This window comes from Glandiceps talaboti, chromosome 10 (genome assembly GCF_964340395.1).
Source record: "Glandiceps talaboti chromosome 10, keGlaTala1.1, whole genome shotgun sequence".
NCBI lineage: Eukaryota > Metazoa > Hemichordata > Enteropneusta > Spengelidae > Glandiceps > Glandiceps talaboti.
This window is the reverse complement of record NC_135558.1, coordinates 2,124,103-2,144,578: the sequence shown is the minus strand read 5'-3', so window position 1 is coordinate 2,144,578 and position 20,476 is coordinate 2,124,103. Positions and strand designations below refer to the sequence as shown.

Genomic DNA, 20,476 nt, shown 5'->3' with positions numbered 1-20,476 from the left:
ATAATTTCAACGAGTTTTGTGCATATCTTTCTGCATGTGGCATACAATGTCCACTCTCATCCCTAGGAATCGTTCTGGTGTCACCGTAATTTCTCCCGCCGTCAAATTTAGAATTGGGAGGTTGATGCCATGAAACAGGACGTTGCTGTGTTTTAACGCTGTCAGTTCCCGGCCTCCTCGTTGGGGATTCTGTTTCAGTAAACTGTTGTCTGCCACTCGGTTTATTTATTTCAGATATGTCAAACATTCTATCTGGCATGTTTGGCCTTTCAGGCCTTGGAGAAATACTAGTGTGCATCAGCTGTGCTTTCCTGTAGTCCGGATAAGAATATCTATGAGTGTTTCCTCGTTTTTTTTTGTCGTGTTCTAGTCTCTTTCTGTCTGCTCTAGCTAAAGCACTTTCGATTGAGTTAACAACACTGCGATATGATGGTCTTTGTTGTGAATGAGGAATCTCAGAAACAGGAGTATTTTGCTGTTGGGGACTTTCATTGGTAGACCACGAATTATCATCCGACTTGTTCATAAATCGTTTGTTCGTATTAGTGTTGCATTGGTCGTATTGTTCCTGTTTCGTACGATGGTTATTTTCGGTACTTTGACCATCAGGTCTGACATTTTCTTGTGCACCGTCAGTATGTCTGTAAAGATTCTCGTATGCTGGCGGTTGTTTTGGTAGAGATACATTCATTCGAGTCCGTAGACATGCTTCGTAGTACTCAAGTTCTCTGCGAACGTCGTTGGGTACAAAATCTTCCTTTTCATCAACGAGTGGTTTTCGCTGTGTTTGCAATTTCTCGCCAACTACAGATTCTCTCGTTGCATCAGCTTGCTCTCCCGATGAATACGCACGAACAGTCCCGCCAATGTTTTGTTGATGTGGACGGACAGGACCAGCATATGAAAACAGCCCTATATATCTGCCTCTATCTGGCATCTTTCTAGGATCACGCGCAGATAGCACCATCCTTTCAAAGTGATCATCGTACCGATTTTCAATAGGAAATGTTGTATCGCTTTCAGTTGTTAGTATGCTACCATCATATGCATTAGACGGAGAAGCGTCTCTGTAGGTTACATTGCCTAGTTCATCCCGTTGTTCTGGCTCAATGCCAATAATCGGAGCTCGTCTCATCCTACTTCGTCGCCGATCCTCTGTCGCCGTCGTCGCTTCCAGTTGTCGGTTCTACAAAGAAAGTCGGAAGAATAGCTTAGAGTAGAAATTGAGTAGGAAACAGGCTATGAATAATTTACACAGAAAGTGATGACGCGAAGTTTATTTACTGAATTATTGCCAAAATGATAATGCACGTGTTTAGTCTGAATTCAAATAGTTTGACATGTAAACTGCATAGGCGCTCTTAATGAGACACTTTGTTGTCATGGGAACCCACTGACAGCACGTTTTACGATACAACTTTATCATACAGATGTATCGCATATTCAATTCAGTTTGATAGTGTCATTTCCGCCACCTGTTTGATTCCAATTTTCCACCGTGTACTACGACGACCTACAATTGTAATTTAATAAGCCGTAGTTTGTACTTTGTTCTTTTGCGTAGTAAAACAGAAAACGTTAACACAATACACTCATGTTAGACAGTTAAGATAAATTGTGCAGTATGAAGATGAATCAATAAATGGACATAAAATTATGTAGAATGCTGTATTTTTCTTCCTAATAAATCAAGCGCTCGAGATCTCCGTACAATGTCACATTTCCGTACCGCGAATCGTGAATTGCTCGATCAAGATATCTCGCAACGCGACACTAGTCTTGTGTACTTTTTCTTCAGCATACCCCAATACCAAAGTCTATAGTAGTTGGCCCCCTTTTGTTAAGTGTTTATGTCAAACTACGGCGTTTAAATGTAATTCTGTATTGCGTACAGGTTTCATTAAGTCTTTTAACAAGGCGAAGTCTTACAACCTACATTTTAATGATGTCAATAACTGCGTTCCTTTACTCTGTGCCACCCAAACCATATGTCACACATAGCAACTACCCCATTAGACTTGCCAACGACGTTTTGAATTCAAAAAATTTCCATATTAATGTATATTGCGTGTAATGTCTATACGTCACAAAATAAAGCTTACCTGCCCTTCATAGCTTCTGTGTATTCTATTATGTTCACCATTCATAGATCGACTTTTCTTCTCTTCTCTGGTTGAATGTCGTACCTTTATACGTAGTTGTTTATCATTGTGACGATCTATTTGTGTATCATTCGACGTGTCCTTGATATCTAGGGAATGGGTATTGTGCAATCCCTCGCGATTATAGTGCGTATCGTAACCATATTGAGTAGAGTTTTCAGAAGTATTAAATTTCGCCCTGTTGTAGTTTTGACCATTGTTGGAGTTACTACTACCCGGACTTGCTATGCCACTATCCATGTCTGTTATCAGCTCCCTCGTAAATTCCCCCTTATCATGTTGTTCATTCACGTTCAAAGTTCTCTCACCTGGACTCACCTGAGTTCGATGATCATTACTATAACGGTGATCCCGCCCTTCATAACGTAAACTCTTATAGTGGCTCCTTCCCCCTTCATTGTTGTGTTTGTTGTCCGTTGAAAAGCGAGTCATTTTTTCACTCTGACAAGGCACCACCACATGAAAGTCCTGCCGTTCCGCTTGGTGACCGTAAATCCCTGGATCACCGTAAGAAACCGAAGTTACTTGACTTGACGACGGTAATTTAGAAGTATTACAGTTCACATCGCGATCCATTTCTCTATGTCTAGCCGTATTACTTGGCCTTTCATCACTTCGACGATATCCGTCGCAATGTCCGTAATAGGTGTTATAAGGTATTTTTTCCATACAGTCCGAGTTCAAAGCGTCGCTGTACATGGAGTTATTCTCTGATTTCAGCGGTCTAACCATGCGTATCGACTGCGTGTTTGTCCCCCTAGCATATTTAGTATCACCTGTTTGTTGTAATGCTATGCTCTCCGTTGTGCTTTTCTCCGCTGTATTGATATCGTGTTCGCCTTCAGTACCCGCCCCACTCACCTTTACCTGTGCGACACTGTGGTCTGATTCTTGAAACTGTGAGTGGTTATTTTGCACGCCTCTGTCGTCGAGCACAATAGTTGGTTTACCACAATGCTGTAATTCTCCACTCGATTGTTTGTCATCGGATAACGTCGTCTCTAATATATTAACTAAACCTGTGCCTACTCTAGTCGTACTAATTGCTTCTAACAATTCATCATTATTGGTATCCCAAATCTCATGTTTGCCATCGTCCAGGTCAGGGACTCCCTCACGCGGTGAACTACACGTTTTTAAAGTCTCGGAATCAGTTATAGTTACCCCCTCGCCTTTGCCGTGAGCATCGTATTGTAACAGTAGCGCTAACCTCTCTAACAACGCTTGAGTGTCTACGTTCGTCCATGCTCTGTCATCATCATCACTCCATCGTTCGTCATCTTTCTCCTTCTCATCCCCATCTGTATCCTCGGCGGATTCAGACGCGCCTTCAGTTTCCTCCTCTATGACATCCAGTTCGGAAAAATATTGTGTTCGGAGTAGTTCTGATTTAATTCTGAGCCGCACATTGCCACGTTTTGTGAGTTTCATCTCATTATTGTTAACAGTGTCTACCTCCTCGTAGTCTTCGTCGTTTACGATCTCTCGATACTCTCTGTTACTGACAAGTGATTCGAGTCTCTGCTCCGTTGTCATTCCTGACGTTGACTTCCAACCACGGTCACAGTGACGACGCTGTTAGAGCCATGGTTCAGTTGTTCCGTTGACTCAGTTCCACCTGTCCTGATAAACACACGAGTACTGTATACAACGTTTATATAAATCCATACTAACTGTACACTTAAGCCGCGGAGAAAAATCCAGGTAAAATTCGAGATTCTAAAATGACTTAAGCTCACATGAGGTAGGAGAAACTCCCCCCGTCTTCCTGCATCGCGGTCACGTTCTGAAGAATGACTGATGATATAAGGTGCCCACTAGAATTTAAATTTCTCATCTCACGTCTCTAATAGCTTATTACAACGTCGGAGTGACCCCAACCCTACTACATAATACATGGCACACAATTACCTGTTTAAAACGCCCAATTTCAGTTCACCTACATCATAGTAGTATTAGTACTTCCATATGGCGTTCTGCCATGAGACTATCATAAATCGGTCATTGGCGAACTCTATTTACTAGGTACATAAACTTATTTAGTTATCATTTGTATGTTTAGGTGTTATCTTCACCGTTATTATGTAAACATTATCGTAGGTTATTTACACACACACGTTATTTAACACGTTAAATATACACAGATATAGACACGGTCTTTTCAACCATTCATAATTCCATAGAGAGTTATTTGAGATAGAGTTTCGTCCACATAGTATCGTGGAATTACATTTAAATCTCAGTCCAATTCTCCACGGCAATTATGCGGAAAATTACCGTGACAATACTAGTAATTAGAGCTGTACGGTTATACATTTGTTGGGAACCAATCAAAATTGATCACGTGATTACATATATGACGTGTAGGGGTCGTGGCGCCGAATATTTTCACTTTTATGAGTGAGCATAGTGCCATAACGAAATAACATATATACTTCAATTACCTTAGTAGGTACGAAGGAAAGGAGAAAAAACTATTACCTGAGTACGACTTCAAATAAACGTAGAAAGTGGAGTACTATGAAGTAACCCAAGACAAACACAATTAGCAAGAAAATCTAGAACATAAAATATAATGGTTGTCTAGGTCGATGACAAGAATCGATTTGACTTCATTTACTACCTACAAGACATTGTCTATTACATGATAGAAAGTGATCTATTTGATAATACATGCTGTTATTGCTATTTCAGGGTACAAGTCAAATCTACAATTGTAAGCACCCCGTAGTTCTTTCATTCGTCCTCGACATACATGTATTTACTTACCAAATGATAACATGGTATCATACATTTGGCTATTTACTACTTTATCCAGCCAGCCAGCCAGCCAGCCTTCCATCCATCCATCCATCCAGTCATCCCATCCATCCATCAAGCCAGCCAGCCAGCCAGCCACCCATCCATCCATCCGGTCAGTCGGTCGGTCATCCATCCATCCATCCATCCAGCCATCCAGTCAGTCAGTCAGTCGCCGTCAGTCGGCCAGCCAGCTAGCCATCCATCCATCCATCCATCCGTCCGTCCGTCCGTCCGTCCGTCCGTCCGTTCGTTCGTTCGTTCGTTCGTTCGTTCGTTCGTTCGTTCGTTCGTTCATTCATTCATTCATTCATTCATTCATTCATTCATTCATTCATTCATTCATTCATTCACTCATTCATTCGCTCGCTCGCTCGTTCGTTCGTTCATTCATTCATTCATTCATTCGTCAAGGTAGAGCTGTATAATCTAGAAAAAAGACGGAGGACAATAACAATATTAAAAAACCGATATCATGCTTAGAAGAACAGAATAGCTATTCAGTCAAAAGATTAAATGACGTTCATATCCTTTCTTTAAAGTTTATGTATCACATTAAAATATTCCCATCCCCACTACCACCCTGTGTTCACTTGTACTATGAAGAGGAGAGATTGGTAAACAGAATATGTAGTAGACCTATTGTACACACACACACACACACACACACACACACGCACATATACACACACACACACACACACACACACACACACACACACACACACGTATAGTATTACATCTACTAGATAACACTTTTATGTTACGTACTACTAAGGATCAGTATGATTGACTACCAGCGAGGTAGGGTTGCCAATATGAGAACTTCTGCAAACAAAGCTCAAAAACAAACAACTACATAAATAAATAACTTGTAACAGAATATTAAATACAAAATAAGCACTATCACAAAGGTTTAATTGTGATATCCATTGCAATACAAAGTCTAAATAGTGATCACGATGCATATCCGTAATATTGATGCAATTCTTAAAGTCAGAGTGATTAAGAAACAGTAAGTCATGGTCATGTGTGATGTCACTGTATTTGGACGATTCCAGATTTGAAAATGTTGTGAGGTCAAGTGGTCACAAATAATTGTCATTTGAAAGAATAGCGAACTTGATACGTATCTGAAATACAGATACTTATGAGATATGTCTGCCTAGCGACTTACTCTAGAGGTGTTGTCATAAGTTTGAATGACTGTATGTACCAGCAAAAATCAACGTCATCAAACATTGTATTTTGCCCAGCAACTCTCGTATGAGATGTAACCACTTAAGGTTGATCTAAATGGAACGATACATTATTAACTGAAATCAACATTTTCAGGGAGATGTGTTGTTCGTTTCTAACAGAATCAAATGAGAAAATTGAATTTCATATTATATTAGATAAAAGGATGACTACATACACCTCGCATATGTAAAGTTAATTAATTGTAGCATTGCTTATTTGCATACAGCAGCACCAACTTGATGTCGCTGAAAGTCAACTTTTGTAGGGGCAGTGGTGACCTCCACATAATAATAAAATCCCTCGAGTCTCATTATCCAAGATGTTTCAGATTTCAGCAAGTCAAAGAGCGTAAATTTCTTTTAGACGTTTGTCATTTCCTTACAGCATGAATAACATTGTGTCAATTTAGGTTAATTGAAAGCAAAAGAAAATTTGATGTTTTTCTTACTTTCTTTAATGATATTTAGTCTTAACTCGTTTTGTAATGTTTAATACAATATTTCATGTGGAGTCATCTTTAGAGCTATCGGCTCGGAATCTGCAGATTGAAGGTTCTAGTCTCACCGCTGCCGTTTGTTTCTGAATAGATAAAGTCCTTTTGCAGGATGTGTACCATGCCCCAATCAACCCAGCTGTATAATTGGGGACCTGGTAGGATAGAAGTTGCAATGTGAATGCATTATTCCTATTCGCTTATGAAGACTGCAATATGAGTGTATGCTTCCGGTTCCCGGGGAGTTGAGAATGTATAAAGGCCATTGTGCCGCTATAAGTCCATACCAAGGGTAATAATTGTATTAAAAGTGCACAGTGTGGGAAAGCGATATATAAAAACTAACATTATTAATGTACTTAAGGTACTATTTTACTTAATATACATTTTCATTCCTACTAATAGGATGAACCTTTCCGTTCCATTAGACATGCACAATATTGCCTTAATTAAGACAGCTTTTCACTAATGTCAACGTCATATGTATGTTATATTTTCTGCTTTCTCTGTACGTATTTTTACAATAATGTTTGATACAGTTAAAAGGACAGCATTGCTAGACTCTCATAAATGCATTAAGCGTAATTAATATCTTAAAACCTAGGAAAAAATACTGGTTGCATTTATACAATGTGCATCTTTTACACGAACAATAATCGCACGAGGCAGTATTTTTTTCACTTACCGCCTGATGGCGCTGTCCCCGTGTTCGTTCGTTGTCGTCGGGATGTCGTGAAACTAAAGCGATGATTTCTGTCACAAATTTGTTTGTCCAGGTGTTCTTCTAGTAATGTCATTGTACTCTTCAACATGACATGACCAAATATATATTGGTATTTTAATAGGCTTTAACTATATACAGTGGAGGGGAACATAGCCCCTCCCCCCTCCCCGTCTATGCTTTAACCAACTCTTGAATCCTACAGGTGGTTAAGTTGGAATTACCTCATACCACTATAATGCCACCACCACCACCACCACCACCACCACCACCACCACCACCACCATAGCGGTCTGAGGCATTACCTAGAAATGGCTGAGAAAACATTTTTTTGCGTCTAAAGTTTATTGATCATCGTGATAATACATATAAGTTAAATTTCATAAAAGGTATAAAATGAATGGTATAAACTTTACTTTTTAAAAAAAATGTTTGTTCGTCACCGAGGTTCGTCAGGGGTACGGGTACACTTTTTGAAATGTTGTCGTTCATATAGATAGTTGTTGACAATGACCATCAACAAATATACCGATGTAACATTCCAAGAGTTACAAGGCTATACACTACATGTTACCGTCTGGCTATGTCGCCCAATATTGATCTCAGTCGCCTCTATCTCAGTCGCCTCTATATCATTTTGCCTCGTTCTGGTTCTAGATCTGGGTTGTTCCTCCAATCATAAATCTCATCCTTGCTCCAATCGTCCGTCCGTTCGTTCTGATTATGCTATCAACAGTCACTAATTATATCAATGTTTGTACATGATCTTAGTAACTAAGACTTTAGGAATGCGACCGTGACAATTACGTCAAAATATGACACATATCCTTAAACTTTACAGATGATGTACTTGGTTGATGGATCTTGGTAAACTTGATATTAGTTTTACCATAAGCCGATATGTGTATCGCTCCACACATCCACGGTCGTTATAACCCGCGTACGCGTAGAGCGCCGCCAACGACGGTATTTTAGTGTTATTGTTAAAAAGTACTGTAAACCACAGGCGTTGGAGAGCCAACCAGCCAACCTCTACGAGTAGAAGTTTTTGAAATCGTTCGAACAGCACACATTATGGTATTTATAAGTTTTATCAATAATCATTTTTAAACCTAGAAGTCATTTATTTCTGTACCATTACAAAAAGGGATTATATGCTCCAATAAGGCAAACATAAAAAAAATGTTTGTTTCCAGTAACATGACTTCAGAAAATAGGGTAGGTAGGTCAGAATTTTATTTTATTTTACTTTTTATTTAAAAATGAATTTGACTCAAAGATAAGATACTCATTGGTCACAATAATTCTGTAAAAGTTGATGAGGTGTAAAAGAAGTAAATGAAGACAATTATGTGATTCAGAAGTAGACAAACACAATATGCAGCTGTTATAGGCTGAAATGACATCATTTCTCTCTGGAATGTGATTTTGAAAAAGTAACCAAAGATAGTTTGGCAAGAAAATCTACAGTGAAATAGAAGTAAATTGTCATAATTGTACCTTTTTGCATATATAAACATGTTTAGGGTCGGCTGCTTAAACTATGGTCGGTTGCGTTATCAGTAATACAATATTTTTTTTGATTGGCCTAACTTTTTGTTGTGGAGTAAAACCAGGTCTACTCTCAATTGGTGATGTAAATAGACAGAGACAGAGACAGAGACAGAGACAGAGACAGAGACACAGAGAAACACACTCAGCAGCAGTATTCTATATATATATATATATATATATATATATAAAAAAAAATATATATATATATATATATATATAATATATATATATATATATATATATATATATATATATATATATATATATATATATATATATATATATATATATATATATATATATATATATATATATATACGTTCCTTGTCAGCTTACAACTCACAGGAGGTAAAATCTATCTGACAGTTTATATACCTGTAGCTCCAGAAACTAACTACTCCAAAAACTAATTCATGATCTTGTGAATATTTTTTTATTCAAAAAAGCCCCCAAAATACAAAATACAAAATACAAAGATAGCATAATAAACAGTCATATCCCAAATATTTAGGATATAAAGTTGACATTGCACAAATTCTGCAGCATACTTCTTGAAAACAGCTTTCATTAAAAAGAAATTATTAACACATTTTATTCTTTAGGTCCAGCACTTTTGGTGTTCTTAAGCAATTTTTTTTCTGGAAACATCTTTATGGTGTTATATATTCCAAAAACATGCACAAATCAGGACTAGCTGTTGACATAGTCTAGAGTCGAGCCGAGTGGTGATTTTGGCACTCACAGTTTCCTCTACCATTTTTAGGGTTTTGTTAGATAATGTTTTACTTTAATTAAGTTTTGGTCAGAAATCAGGTGAAATTCATATTGTGTTTTTAATTTTTCCATCTGTGAGATGACACCAATAGCATCACCATGTAATTAGAACCAACTTGGAGAGTTGGGCTATATGATGTAATGTTTCCCAGGTGACATCAATAGCCTCACCATATGATTAGAACCAACTTGGAGGGTTGAGTTATATGATGTAAAATATAATTACCATATTCAATTGTTGCTGCAGGAAATCATAGTCTAATTTTAGGTATGAATAAACGGTCCCTAGTGAAATGTCAGGCTTGGTAGAGGAAAGGTGAGAACCAACAATTCCAACACAACTAGATTCTAGGCTACTGATGATATTGATTTGGGTTATTATTACAAATAATGAATAAATTATTCATCATAAAAATATAGAACTATGCAAAAAAGCAACAACTATAAAAACGATACTACCAAGGAAAGCAAGCTATATGTAAACTAAGATAGAAGATACAAACTAAAAATATGGGTTTTGTTTTTGGTAGATTACACAATTGGATGATATCAGTGTCTTGCGTATGTGGATATAATCACCTTGTAATAGTGTAAAAATGAGGTTGAATGAATGTGGGCAACATGAGGAAAACTTGCTATCACAGATGCCACCCTATTGTGAATACAATTACATCAATGTCCAAGGATTGCTTACAGTGGCTATCTTAGTTTACTATAGCTTGATTTACACATTTTTTTAAATACTTTTGACAAATCAACATCAAAATTTTGTGGAAAACATAGAAAAATCATCATATTTCAGGAACCTCATTTAATGAAACTCTTACACAAAAAATGACTCTGTCATGATCCTGCCATGTCTAGATATCTGTCAATTGATGATACTTGTCACAATAACTGTCAGAATCTCTAAACCTGTGTGGAAATCGTAACGAAGTCACTATGATTGTAATTGAAGACATTCAGGGTCAGAGGTCATGGTTTATGTAAATTGATGTGTTGAGGTCAGAGGTCATAGTGTACAAGGCAGATTGGTACAGCCAGTATTGACATTTCATAGCCTAAGAAGTTCTCTTTAACAAATCTATGACTTGTCTAGCTGATAAAATTCTATTTAAGGCAACGACAATTAAAGAGGAATGCCACTCCAAAAAATAACGATATTTTCATAAACTTTGGGTTCCGGAAAGTCCATTCACGATTTCACATAAATTCTGCATGATTGCCAAGAAACACCGAATTGAAACTCTATTTCATTGCTATTGTCGTGACACTACTCCACTGTTGCATCATGGGACTTAATGAACAGACATGCATACTTATTAGATGCACACTGAATATTCATGACTCCAAAACAGTTCTATGTATTAACCTTAGTTAAATAGTCAACAAGAGTTTCAATTTGGTGTTCTTGGTAATCGTGTGAAATTTATGTGATATGAAATCACAAAATGGCTCTCCAGAACCGAAAGTTTATGAAAATGTATCTATTTCCTGATTTCCTGGAGTGGTGTTCCCTTTAAGGCCTAATAAAAAAATTGTTTGGTTCCGGTTACCCGACCCCCACCAAGTTTTTCATGTATTTGAGAAAAAATAATAAAATCACGAAAATTGTGACGTCTTGCAAGAAGTAGTGGATGCGGAAACTGACTTTAAATTAAGAAGACAATATAAAACTGTTCTTTCAATTTGTAATGGCTGTACATGTACATCTGATGGGAAGAAATAAATAACACAGAGGCCATTTGGAATTCAATGGAAAACCTGAACTAGACACTCACATATGAAAAAAAAAATATCTAAAAAATAAAATAAAAAATCTACCTACCCCATCTGTTCTAAAATCGAGCGTAATCGGAACCACACAATATTTTTTGGGGGATTAGTATTTTTGTCATAAAATTTCCTACATTCAAAATTAAAGTCATGGGACGAGGAAAATGGATATGTTGATCTGTTCTGTGAGATTAGAATCAATTTAAAAAACATCAAAAATAAAGAAGACTGGACCCAGTATATATGTTGTGTATCCTAGTCTGTTTTGTAACCAATACAAAATGAAGGAGCCAAGTAACATTAGGTTTAGGGATGTTAGAGTACCCACCATGGCAATACTAAAGAATATTGCACCCAATGTATATGGTGTGTACCTCATCAATTTTGTAACCCAAACAAACTGGAGACAAGTAATATGCTAAGGGTTATGGATGTTAGAGTATCCACAATGGCAAAACTGAAGAAAACTTGGGCCAGCATACTTGTTGTGTACTGTAGCCTGTTTTGTAACCCAAACAAAATGAAAGAGATAGTAATATTAGGGAATGAGTACAAACTTAGTTTCAGATTCAGAATCAGATTCACATTGAAGGACAAGTCTCATGAGTCATATTGAGCCTAAGATTTGGCCTCATATACCGAACATCACAATGACACATAACGAATACCATCAAATAAAGAAATAATATTTAAGAGACTACAGGAAATGCCCCACCTCACCATAAAATAGTACTTCTACTGAATTTTACATAAGATTAAAATCTTTTTAAACATATACATCATTGGACTAGTCTACCAACATACATACATCAGCTGAACTTTGACCTACCACAAATGTCTTGGTGACAAGCTTTTATCTCTGAATTAGGTGATTTTTTCCATACATGATGATACAATTCTCCACCCCTGTCAAGTGAGTGTGAAGAGGGAACATTTCTTGGAGAGTCTGAGCCTCAACATTATTATTCCCTGCTTGATTGCTTTTTTTGAATATAAGACTATTTGAAGCTGAATCTGAGGCTGAAACTGAGACTGATTCTGATTCTGAGACCAACTTTATATACATGGTAGGGATGTAAGAGTATGGACTTAGACTACGCTGTTAAAAGGATTCCTAGATGTTCGAGCTCATTTATTCAAAATTGCTATCAACTGGGTCCAGTGTCCTTCAGGTTAGCTAAATAAAATACTACATCACAGACTAGGTTTGTTGCTTGGCAACTACTACTATGACAACACACTTGACTACAAAAGAAACATTCCATTAAATGGATGATAATAATTGAGATATTTTTATGAGCTTTCAAAGTACTCTCGTGGCTAAAGTATCAAAGTGTATATCTGGAAGATCTTCAATATTCTAAAAACATGAGACAGCACCATCCAAATCCTCCAAGTAGCAGCATAACAATGTGGATGCAGTAGATTATAATATCGTTCAATTTTTGGAAGTCAAAACGGTCCCTGTTCATCATTATCAGAAGGACTGTCAACTTATATTGGAATCGTAGGAAGCCGTGTATGCTAACATACATTATGCTAAAAAGAGATCCAAATATCAAGAATGCCAGGAATGTTGACTGACTTGCGCAAAAATAGAGTAAAAACCTGAGAAGGCCATAGAAAAGAGTGTTTCTTCTATAAAGGTCGAAAGAAGAATCCTCCTTCGTATGTTTTTTTAGTTTGGTCATGTGTGAATCACCACAGTCCATACAGGTGGCATGAGGACCGGAGAAAATTCTGCTCCGACGGGGGACTGGCATCACAGTCATGGTGTTTCTGAAGGAATCAACGTGTTCGCCTTGAAGTATTTTTCCTCCGAAATTGCTTGAATATCCCTGTAATATTGTGATCTACAACCCCCGGTTCAATATATTCAATCAACCTGTCCTGTTTGTAGTTGATTGACCTTTGGACCCGTTTCCGTTGAAATCACAGAAGGCACGAATATCGGAATATTATTTGTGATTTTGGTTTAAGTCACCCGGTTTCAACCAATAATTTTGTGACATTCAAACCGGGGTTTTCATCAGCTCTGCATGAAAAAATATTGCTTCATCACTTCCGGTATTTAGACCAAACTGTCCGAAGTGCAAAACTTATAGAGCTGGGCGTACTGTTACCGTTGGCGGTTATTGACCGCTTCTTCCAATAAAATATCTTGACAATGCATTCCATGCACACCGTCGAGTGTACTTGTAGTAACGTTTGGCTTGCCGATAGTTACAAACGAATTTCCTCAGTGCAGAACGATTCAAAAATATTTCAAACAGAAAGTGGAACGAACTTCAATTTCCATGCGCGCTGCCATCTTGATTTATTTTCCGGTGATGGTACCCTTTTACGGCACTCTGACATATCTTTATATTGTTTTTATACATTTACGTAAACGTACTCTTTCATTTGACAGGTTTTATATTATATATCAAGCTTTAGCAAAAAGAATGAAAAGAATTTGGTTCTGAGCTATGAATATTCATGTTTTCTCTCATCATTGCAAATACCGTTTTACGACAGTGTGACTTTTCAAAATGGACATGATGGACGGAGACGACGAACATGATGAGGGGCACGAGCTGGAAGATCGTTTCGAACACGCAGCAGCGCACGTCAGAAGTATCGTTGGTAAACTGAAGAACGACAAATTATTATATTTTTATGCAAGATTCAAGCAGGTAAACAATATTATACGATTCTTATACGAAACCATGAGTCGCTCACAAACAACAACAAAACAAACTGAATCAATGTTATTGTTATTGAATGAAGGTAAGAGGGGTGCAGTTTGGCTTGTTGAAGAGGGGGATTAAAATGTTATTCTTGTCAACCTGATCTGTGCCAAAGTTTATGCTAAATCACAGTCACTCTACCATATAGATGAGAGAGAGGGACTGTAGCTAAATTTTAGACAATATGTTATTTATAATATCCAGAATTTAATTTGAAGGCTAGTTTGGACAGGGTAATATTTTGCATAGTATTGTCATTGATTCGATATAGTTATTGTATTTATAAACTATGTTACTAATGTTATATCAAATTCGTTTGTTTACTATATTTCCAGGCTAAAACAGGTCCATGTAATACAAGCCGACCTGGATTCTTTGACTTTGAAGGAAAACAGAAGTGGTAAGTATAGTATACTGTAGTCCTGCTTGCAGACGGTGCACATGTTTCACTCAACACCAAAGGAGAAGGAAGGAACAACTTATTCCGTATGCAAGCAGGGCTGTAAGTATATTGTAGATGAAAAAATAAAGGGAAAGACAGTATTGTTTACATTGGCTGCCAATTAGCTCTTGTATTCAATACAAAATGTTGTCTGTTTGTTGTAACTCAATGGAGATGACCATGCAGTCCTCGGGATCTTTCTTGTCTTTCTGAGCTGTATGCTCCATGATACATGACTTTACTCCTCTTCAGATACTTGTAAGTTGTATACTGAAAGTACCATATATCACTAAGAAGTTTGGTGAGCTACATTGAGTTACAACAAACAGAAGACATGTGTGTATTGAATACAAGAGCTAATTGGCAGCCAATGTAAACAATACTGTCTTTCCCATTATTTTTTCATCTACAGTATACTTACAGCCCTGCTTGCAAACGGAATAAGTTGTCCCTTCCTTCTCCTCTTACAGTGCTCCTGCCAATCTGGAACAATCTCACCTCTGTCACTTACAGATTTTATTGTTCTTCACCTAGCAGTTTCTGTAATTGTTGTCATTATTTTTGCCCAGTTTACTGACAGTTTATAATTGTTCTTTGTTAGTGCTTAGAGATCTTGTGAGAAAAGGTACATTATAAATATGCTTTATTGATTTTATTATTATTATTGTTATTGTGGTCATTGTCAAAAACATGCTGTGATTGAATTGTAATGATAAAGAGCTGACATAAATGTCAAATTGTTACATGTTATTGAGTTTATTTATAAATGTTATCCAGGGATGCATGGAAGAATCTAGGTGATATGGACAAAGAGCAAGCAATGATGGAATATGTCAGTGAGTTGTTACGGGTTGATCCGTCATGGCAACCAGATTTCAGTGACGAGGGGAGACGGAAAATGAGAGAGGGTGGAATGAGGGGTATGGGTGTAGCTGTTAGTACTATGCACAGAGAAGAGGAAGAAGATATAAGGTAAAGGCTAAGTTAAGTTGTAATAATTGCCAGTATTTAAAGTGTTAAGATTTAGAACAATCTGATTGAAATCTGTGATGTAGCGAGTACAGTGTAATTTCTTTGCTAAAACAGATAGGAAAAATCTGAGATGCGGTTTTGTAGCCACTGACATGGTAATAAACACTGTGTGTCGTTTTCTATTGTTGGTCGAAATTTGAAGGAGCTAATTTTTGTTGAACCAAACATGCAAATTATCACGTATGTAGAGGTCACGTGACCTGAACTACATAAAACCAAATTTTACTAATTTCATTGTAAAGATTGGATCAAGAGCTTTCAGAAAATGTATAGTTATGGACGTGTATAATCATTACTTTCTTAACTGCAAACCAATATCAACAAGGGACATTGAACGTGGTCTATAACCTTAACACTATTTGTTCATTTAGTGTCAATCTTTCTGACATTGGACATCCTACCATAGGAGTACACGCTCAAATCACGCACACTGAGTAGATTTACTCAACCAATGAGAACATGTCTTACGCCAAAACGTATGGCTACAGTATCACAGAACGCTCTGTTCAAGAAGAGCTCAAGCACAGACAGACAGTGATGTTATTGTTACTGTTTGGGGTTCTCTTTGTTTCACTTTCAATCCTTGAGTGTTATATTGTAAGACTGATTCTGATTGGCTGTATGTAAGTACGGGATTTGAACATGAACTCCTATGGTATTGTGTTAGATGTAGGATTGGAACAAGGTACTTACTCATGGAATGAAAAAGGAAAAAAATGACAATAAAGATAGGAAGAAGAGGTAAATAAAGAAATTGCACTGCATTCAGATTTTAACCAGATTGGATTTTAGAATAACTTGTGTGGTAAATGAGGAATAAAATGACTTTAATATTTCAACTGGTTTGAAATCAGACTTTCCTTCGTCAACAACATAAAAACATCAAAACATCAAAACAGTGAAATATTACCCATAACTGGTATCATTATATTAGCATAATTTATACAAAATGTCACAATTATTCATCATACTACAACTTTTGGGACATTTCAAAGGAAAATTTATACCATGTGCAAACCAAGTTGTACATGTTCAAAGAGAAGATACAGAATTTATACATCACAACAAAACAATGTTAGTCTATGTTATTGGGTCTGTGGTGCTCAAATTATGAATGAAAATGTTCAGCATTACCATTATTTTCCCAGTCTTTGCTTGATTAAAAGTGTGCATTGGTATGATATCTTATTATTTGTCAATATTTGTCTTCATTCTACTAGAAAATACTTGTGACATAAGGGTTTTGTTACAACTCGTCCTTGATTCGTAGTGACAAGACCCCTTATGTCACTCATAATACTCCAAGCTGAATGAAGAAAACTGTTGGAGAACAATATCTGATTATTATTCATATATTACAGTACTGTACAGATGAAGGCAAAGCAGACGACATCCTCTAATAATCCTACAGTTTTGTGTGCTGTCAAATTTTGTCATAAATATATTTACCTTTTTAAATATGACTATTTGTTTTATCTGCAGTGATGATCAAAAAACAATCTTTGACTGGGTCAAAGAAGGTAATGTTTCCAGGGTGAAGTCTATCGTACGAAATGGTGATAATAACATCGCCACACAACGTGATGAAGAGGTGGGTTGTGAATTCTATTGTTTGAGTATAGCGCCTCCTATTGATTGAAATGTTTACATTTGGGTCCTGTAACATCTTCACTTATCTTGGAGCGAGGGCTCACTTTTAGAAAGAAAACATTTTAGGGTTAGTTGGGGTCAGGAAAATCAGGGAATAGTTGGAATGTGAGAAACAAAGACATTGAGACAATTGGTTTAATTGTAATTTTGAATTTATTTCCAACTACAGGGGTTATCTTTACTACACTGGGCCTGTGATAGGGGCCATGATGATGTGGTCAAGTTGTTATTGAGTTATAAAGTTGATATCAATGCAAAGGACAACGATGGACAAACACCTCTACATTATGGTAAGTAAGTGGTGCGTGTAGTCCTTGGCAGCAGGTAGTTTTGTAGTTTCATACACATTATCATGTATCGTAACTTTGATACGCAACTCAGTTCCAGGTAGTAAAGTGACTTTGAAAAATGAGGTTACATTTTCTACATTGTATGGATAATATATAATATCATAAATTTCATTTCCCATTATGGCTAATTTTTGTCAAGAATGGATTACATTTTTGTAGAATTTTGAAAGACTTTCTGTGAGTGTGAATGCTGAAAGATAATGATGTAATGGTTACTGTACATTCTATTTATTTCAGCCGTTACGTGTGAATTCCTGTCTATCATCAATGTGTTGTTGGATAATGGTGCTGATCCAAAACTTACTGATAACGATGGATGTCTTCCATCAGAGAATACCTATAAAAAAGACATTATCTCACTTCTGCAAAGATAACAACTGCTACATGTATGGGTTTTTGGAGAGTGCCTGCTGCCACAGTTTTAGCAATTGAATCATTGGCCTGTGGTGGCGCTGTTTAGGAGGATTTACAATTGGCCTGTGATGGCGCTGTTTAAGGGAGATTGGCATTTTTGTTAAAGAAGAGATGTGCTTTCAAGAGATAAAATGTCTACATTGTACAATGGTAGCTGAGAAACTGTGTAAATAGGTTTACGTTTTCTTCAAAGAACACCAGAATAATTTGAAATAAAATCAATAAATCCAGAGAATGTTAATCATAAGATGATTGACACAAACTATGTATGTAGTTATATAAACATTTTTTTATTTTCATGCTACTTACAGTAAAAAATGCACATTTTGACTTGACTCCCAAAGTTTTTGTGTCTGGCTATTCACATCAACACACTGCATTAGAAGTACTTATGCATGCCATATCAGTGTTACACACCATACTCTGTGTAAAGCACCCTAATTTATGTAAATTATGCTATTACAGGCATGAAAATTTACATATAATACACAGGTCAAAGTTCACTTACACCGTGTTAGTAGTGAATATTTTGCTAAGAAAACATCTAACAAGCATGCAAAGATATTTTGTTTTGCATGTGAATTTCTATACATCAACGCGCACTCAACACATTACATGGACAACAATGATCTGATTTTAGACACTGTTTAAGATAGCCTTGTGTCAGAATTTACCTATGTACCTATACAAGTCAACAAAGTTTCTGGTCCCTGCTAAATAGGTGTGATATTTATAGATGTATTGATATTAGCCTTAGATTAAGAGTCAGATTTATAACAAAATCTAAAACAAAAGGCATGCTAAGGAAAACACAAGAATTGGACAAAATATATGACACGGGATATGCAAATGAAGCACTTACTGACACAGGGCTGTACTGAATGTTGTCTGCCACATTCACTTCTTTTTTTTAGAAATTGATGTTGCACAAATGCAAAACAGATATATCTATATATATCTATATAGGGGTATAAACCATCCTTAATGCACATACAATAGTGTCAGGTATACTGTAATTCACCCATTCAGAAAAGCAAAAGTCCTGTCAGGCTTTAACTGCCTTCAGTACACATGAGCAATTGACTTGTATCGATTACTATTATCAGCTTAAATATTATGATTTTGAGTGATAAAATAGCACCTTGGTAACCTTGGTAACTTACTCAACTTTGACATCAGAAGATCCAATGTACTTAAAATGTGTTCAACCCATTTTAGGCATTTCTTGCAAGGGTTTGTGGGAAAGCCTCTGGTGATGACATCACATATAACACAATCTCTTTGTCTTATCACTTTGTACATCACACTAGTACAGCTAGCAATTCGAATTATAAAACATTCTTCAACATCATCTCAGGAAAAGATTGAAAACTTAACTCCTGGTAAATCTTAAACAAGATCTCCATCTATGTTGTAGTCATAAATGTTTGTGATTTATGAAATATGTCTTTCCATCATAGTCTGTAAGATATGATATGCCATGTTACTCCATCACTTCACACCTAGGACACCACACCATAGCATTTATTTTGGAAATGTCTTTCACTAGAGTACCATATTGGCTCTATCTTTCCAGAGAATTTACCTTCCCTTTGTCTATCATTGCATAAAGAAGTTTATGACTACATTTCTAATCATTGATTATGCATGATAATAATGTTTGTTGATACACAACTATTAAAGTTATCTTTGCAAGTCAATGTTTTGGCAATGTGATTGTTGCCTTCCTCAGAACAAATTGACAATGTTTACTGTTCACCACTAGATGGCAGTGTGGTGAACAAATTGTCTCAGACGTGACAGAGCTTAAACCCCATTGTTGTGTGGTCAGGGATAATTTGTTCACTACATCACCATCTAATGGTGAACAGTAATCATCATCACTTTGTCCTTAGGACAGTATGAGTCACTTTGCTGAAATGTAGATATAAAAAAAGTAACTTGGTTGTGTATCGACAAACAGTGTTTGGATTATTTAAACTTTGAACCTTATGAACCCGTTTATTGAGACTACATATTTATCAATCCACATTCTATCTAGGGAATGTCTGGTAATTAAATCAAACACACCAGTCTTGCAAGCCAGAGCACATAGTTCTGCTGGTGCTATGGAAACTACCTCTGGTGGGTACATTTTGGACGGTGTTATAAAGTGGCCTGTGATTCATGACGATGCTGTTTTATTGTGCAACTCATTTGTAATCCTATTTCAGATAAAGTCTGGAGATGAAAATTATTTGGAAGTACTTTGACAGAACCATGATGTATGAGTGCTAGTGTGATGCACTCTGGGTATTTGTATGAGTGCTTACAGTCTTCTCTGCGCTCGTACTTTCTT

At 36.7% G+C, this 20,476-nt stretch overlaps 1 protein-coding gene across 1 annotated transcript; it reads left to right on the top strand.

Annotated features, from left to right (window-relative positions):
* The first annotated feature begins 14,057 nt into the window (after positions 1-14,057).
* Positions 14,058-18,326, top strand: LOC144441445 (acyl-CoA-binding domain-containing protein 6-like). The gene is made up of 6 exons (XM_078131020.1): positions 14,058-14,196; positions 14,586-14,650; positions 15,470-15,664; positions 17,207-17,315; positions 17,544-17,664; positions 17,962-18,326. The coding sequence occupies exons 1-6, from the start codon at positions 14,059-14,061 to the stop codon at positions 18,096-18,098; spliced, it is 765 nt and encodes a 254-aa protein (XP_077987146.1). The 5' UTR covers position 14,058; the 3' UTR covers positions 18,099-18,326.
* The last annotated feature ends 2,150 nt before the right edge of the window (positions 18,327-20,476 follow it).

Bases quoted from the DNA above. Each gene is read 5' to 3' on its own strand.
- LOC144441445 (XM_078131020.1), top strand. From the start codon at position 14,059: ATGATGGACGGAGACGACGAACATGATGAGGGGCACGAGCTGGAAGAT. The intron at 14,197-14,585 runs GTAAACAATATT...CTATATTTCCAG, and splicing joins TTTATGCAAGATTCAAGCAG to GCTAAAACAGGTCCATGTAA. The intron at 17,316-17,543 runs GTGGGTTGTGAA...TTCCAACTACAG, and splicing joins CCACACAACGTGATGAAGAG to GGGTTATCTTTACTACACTG.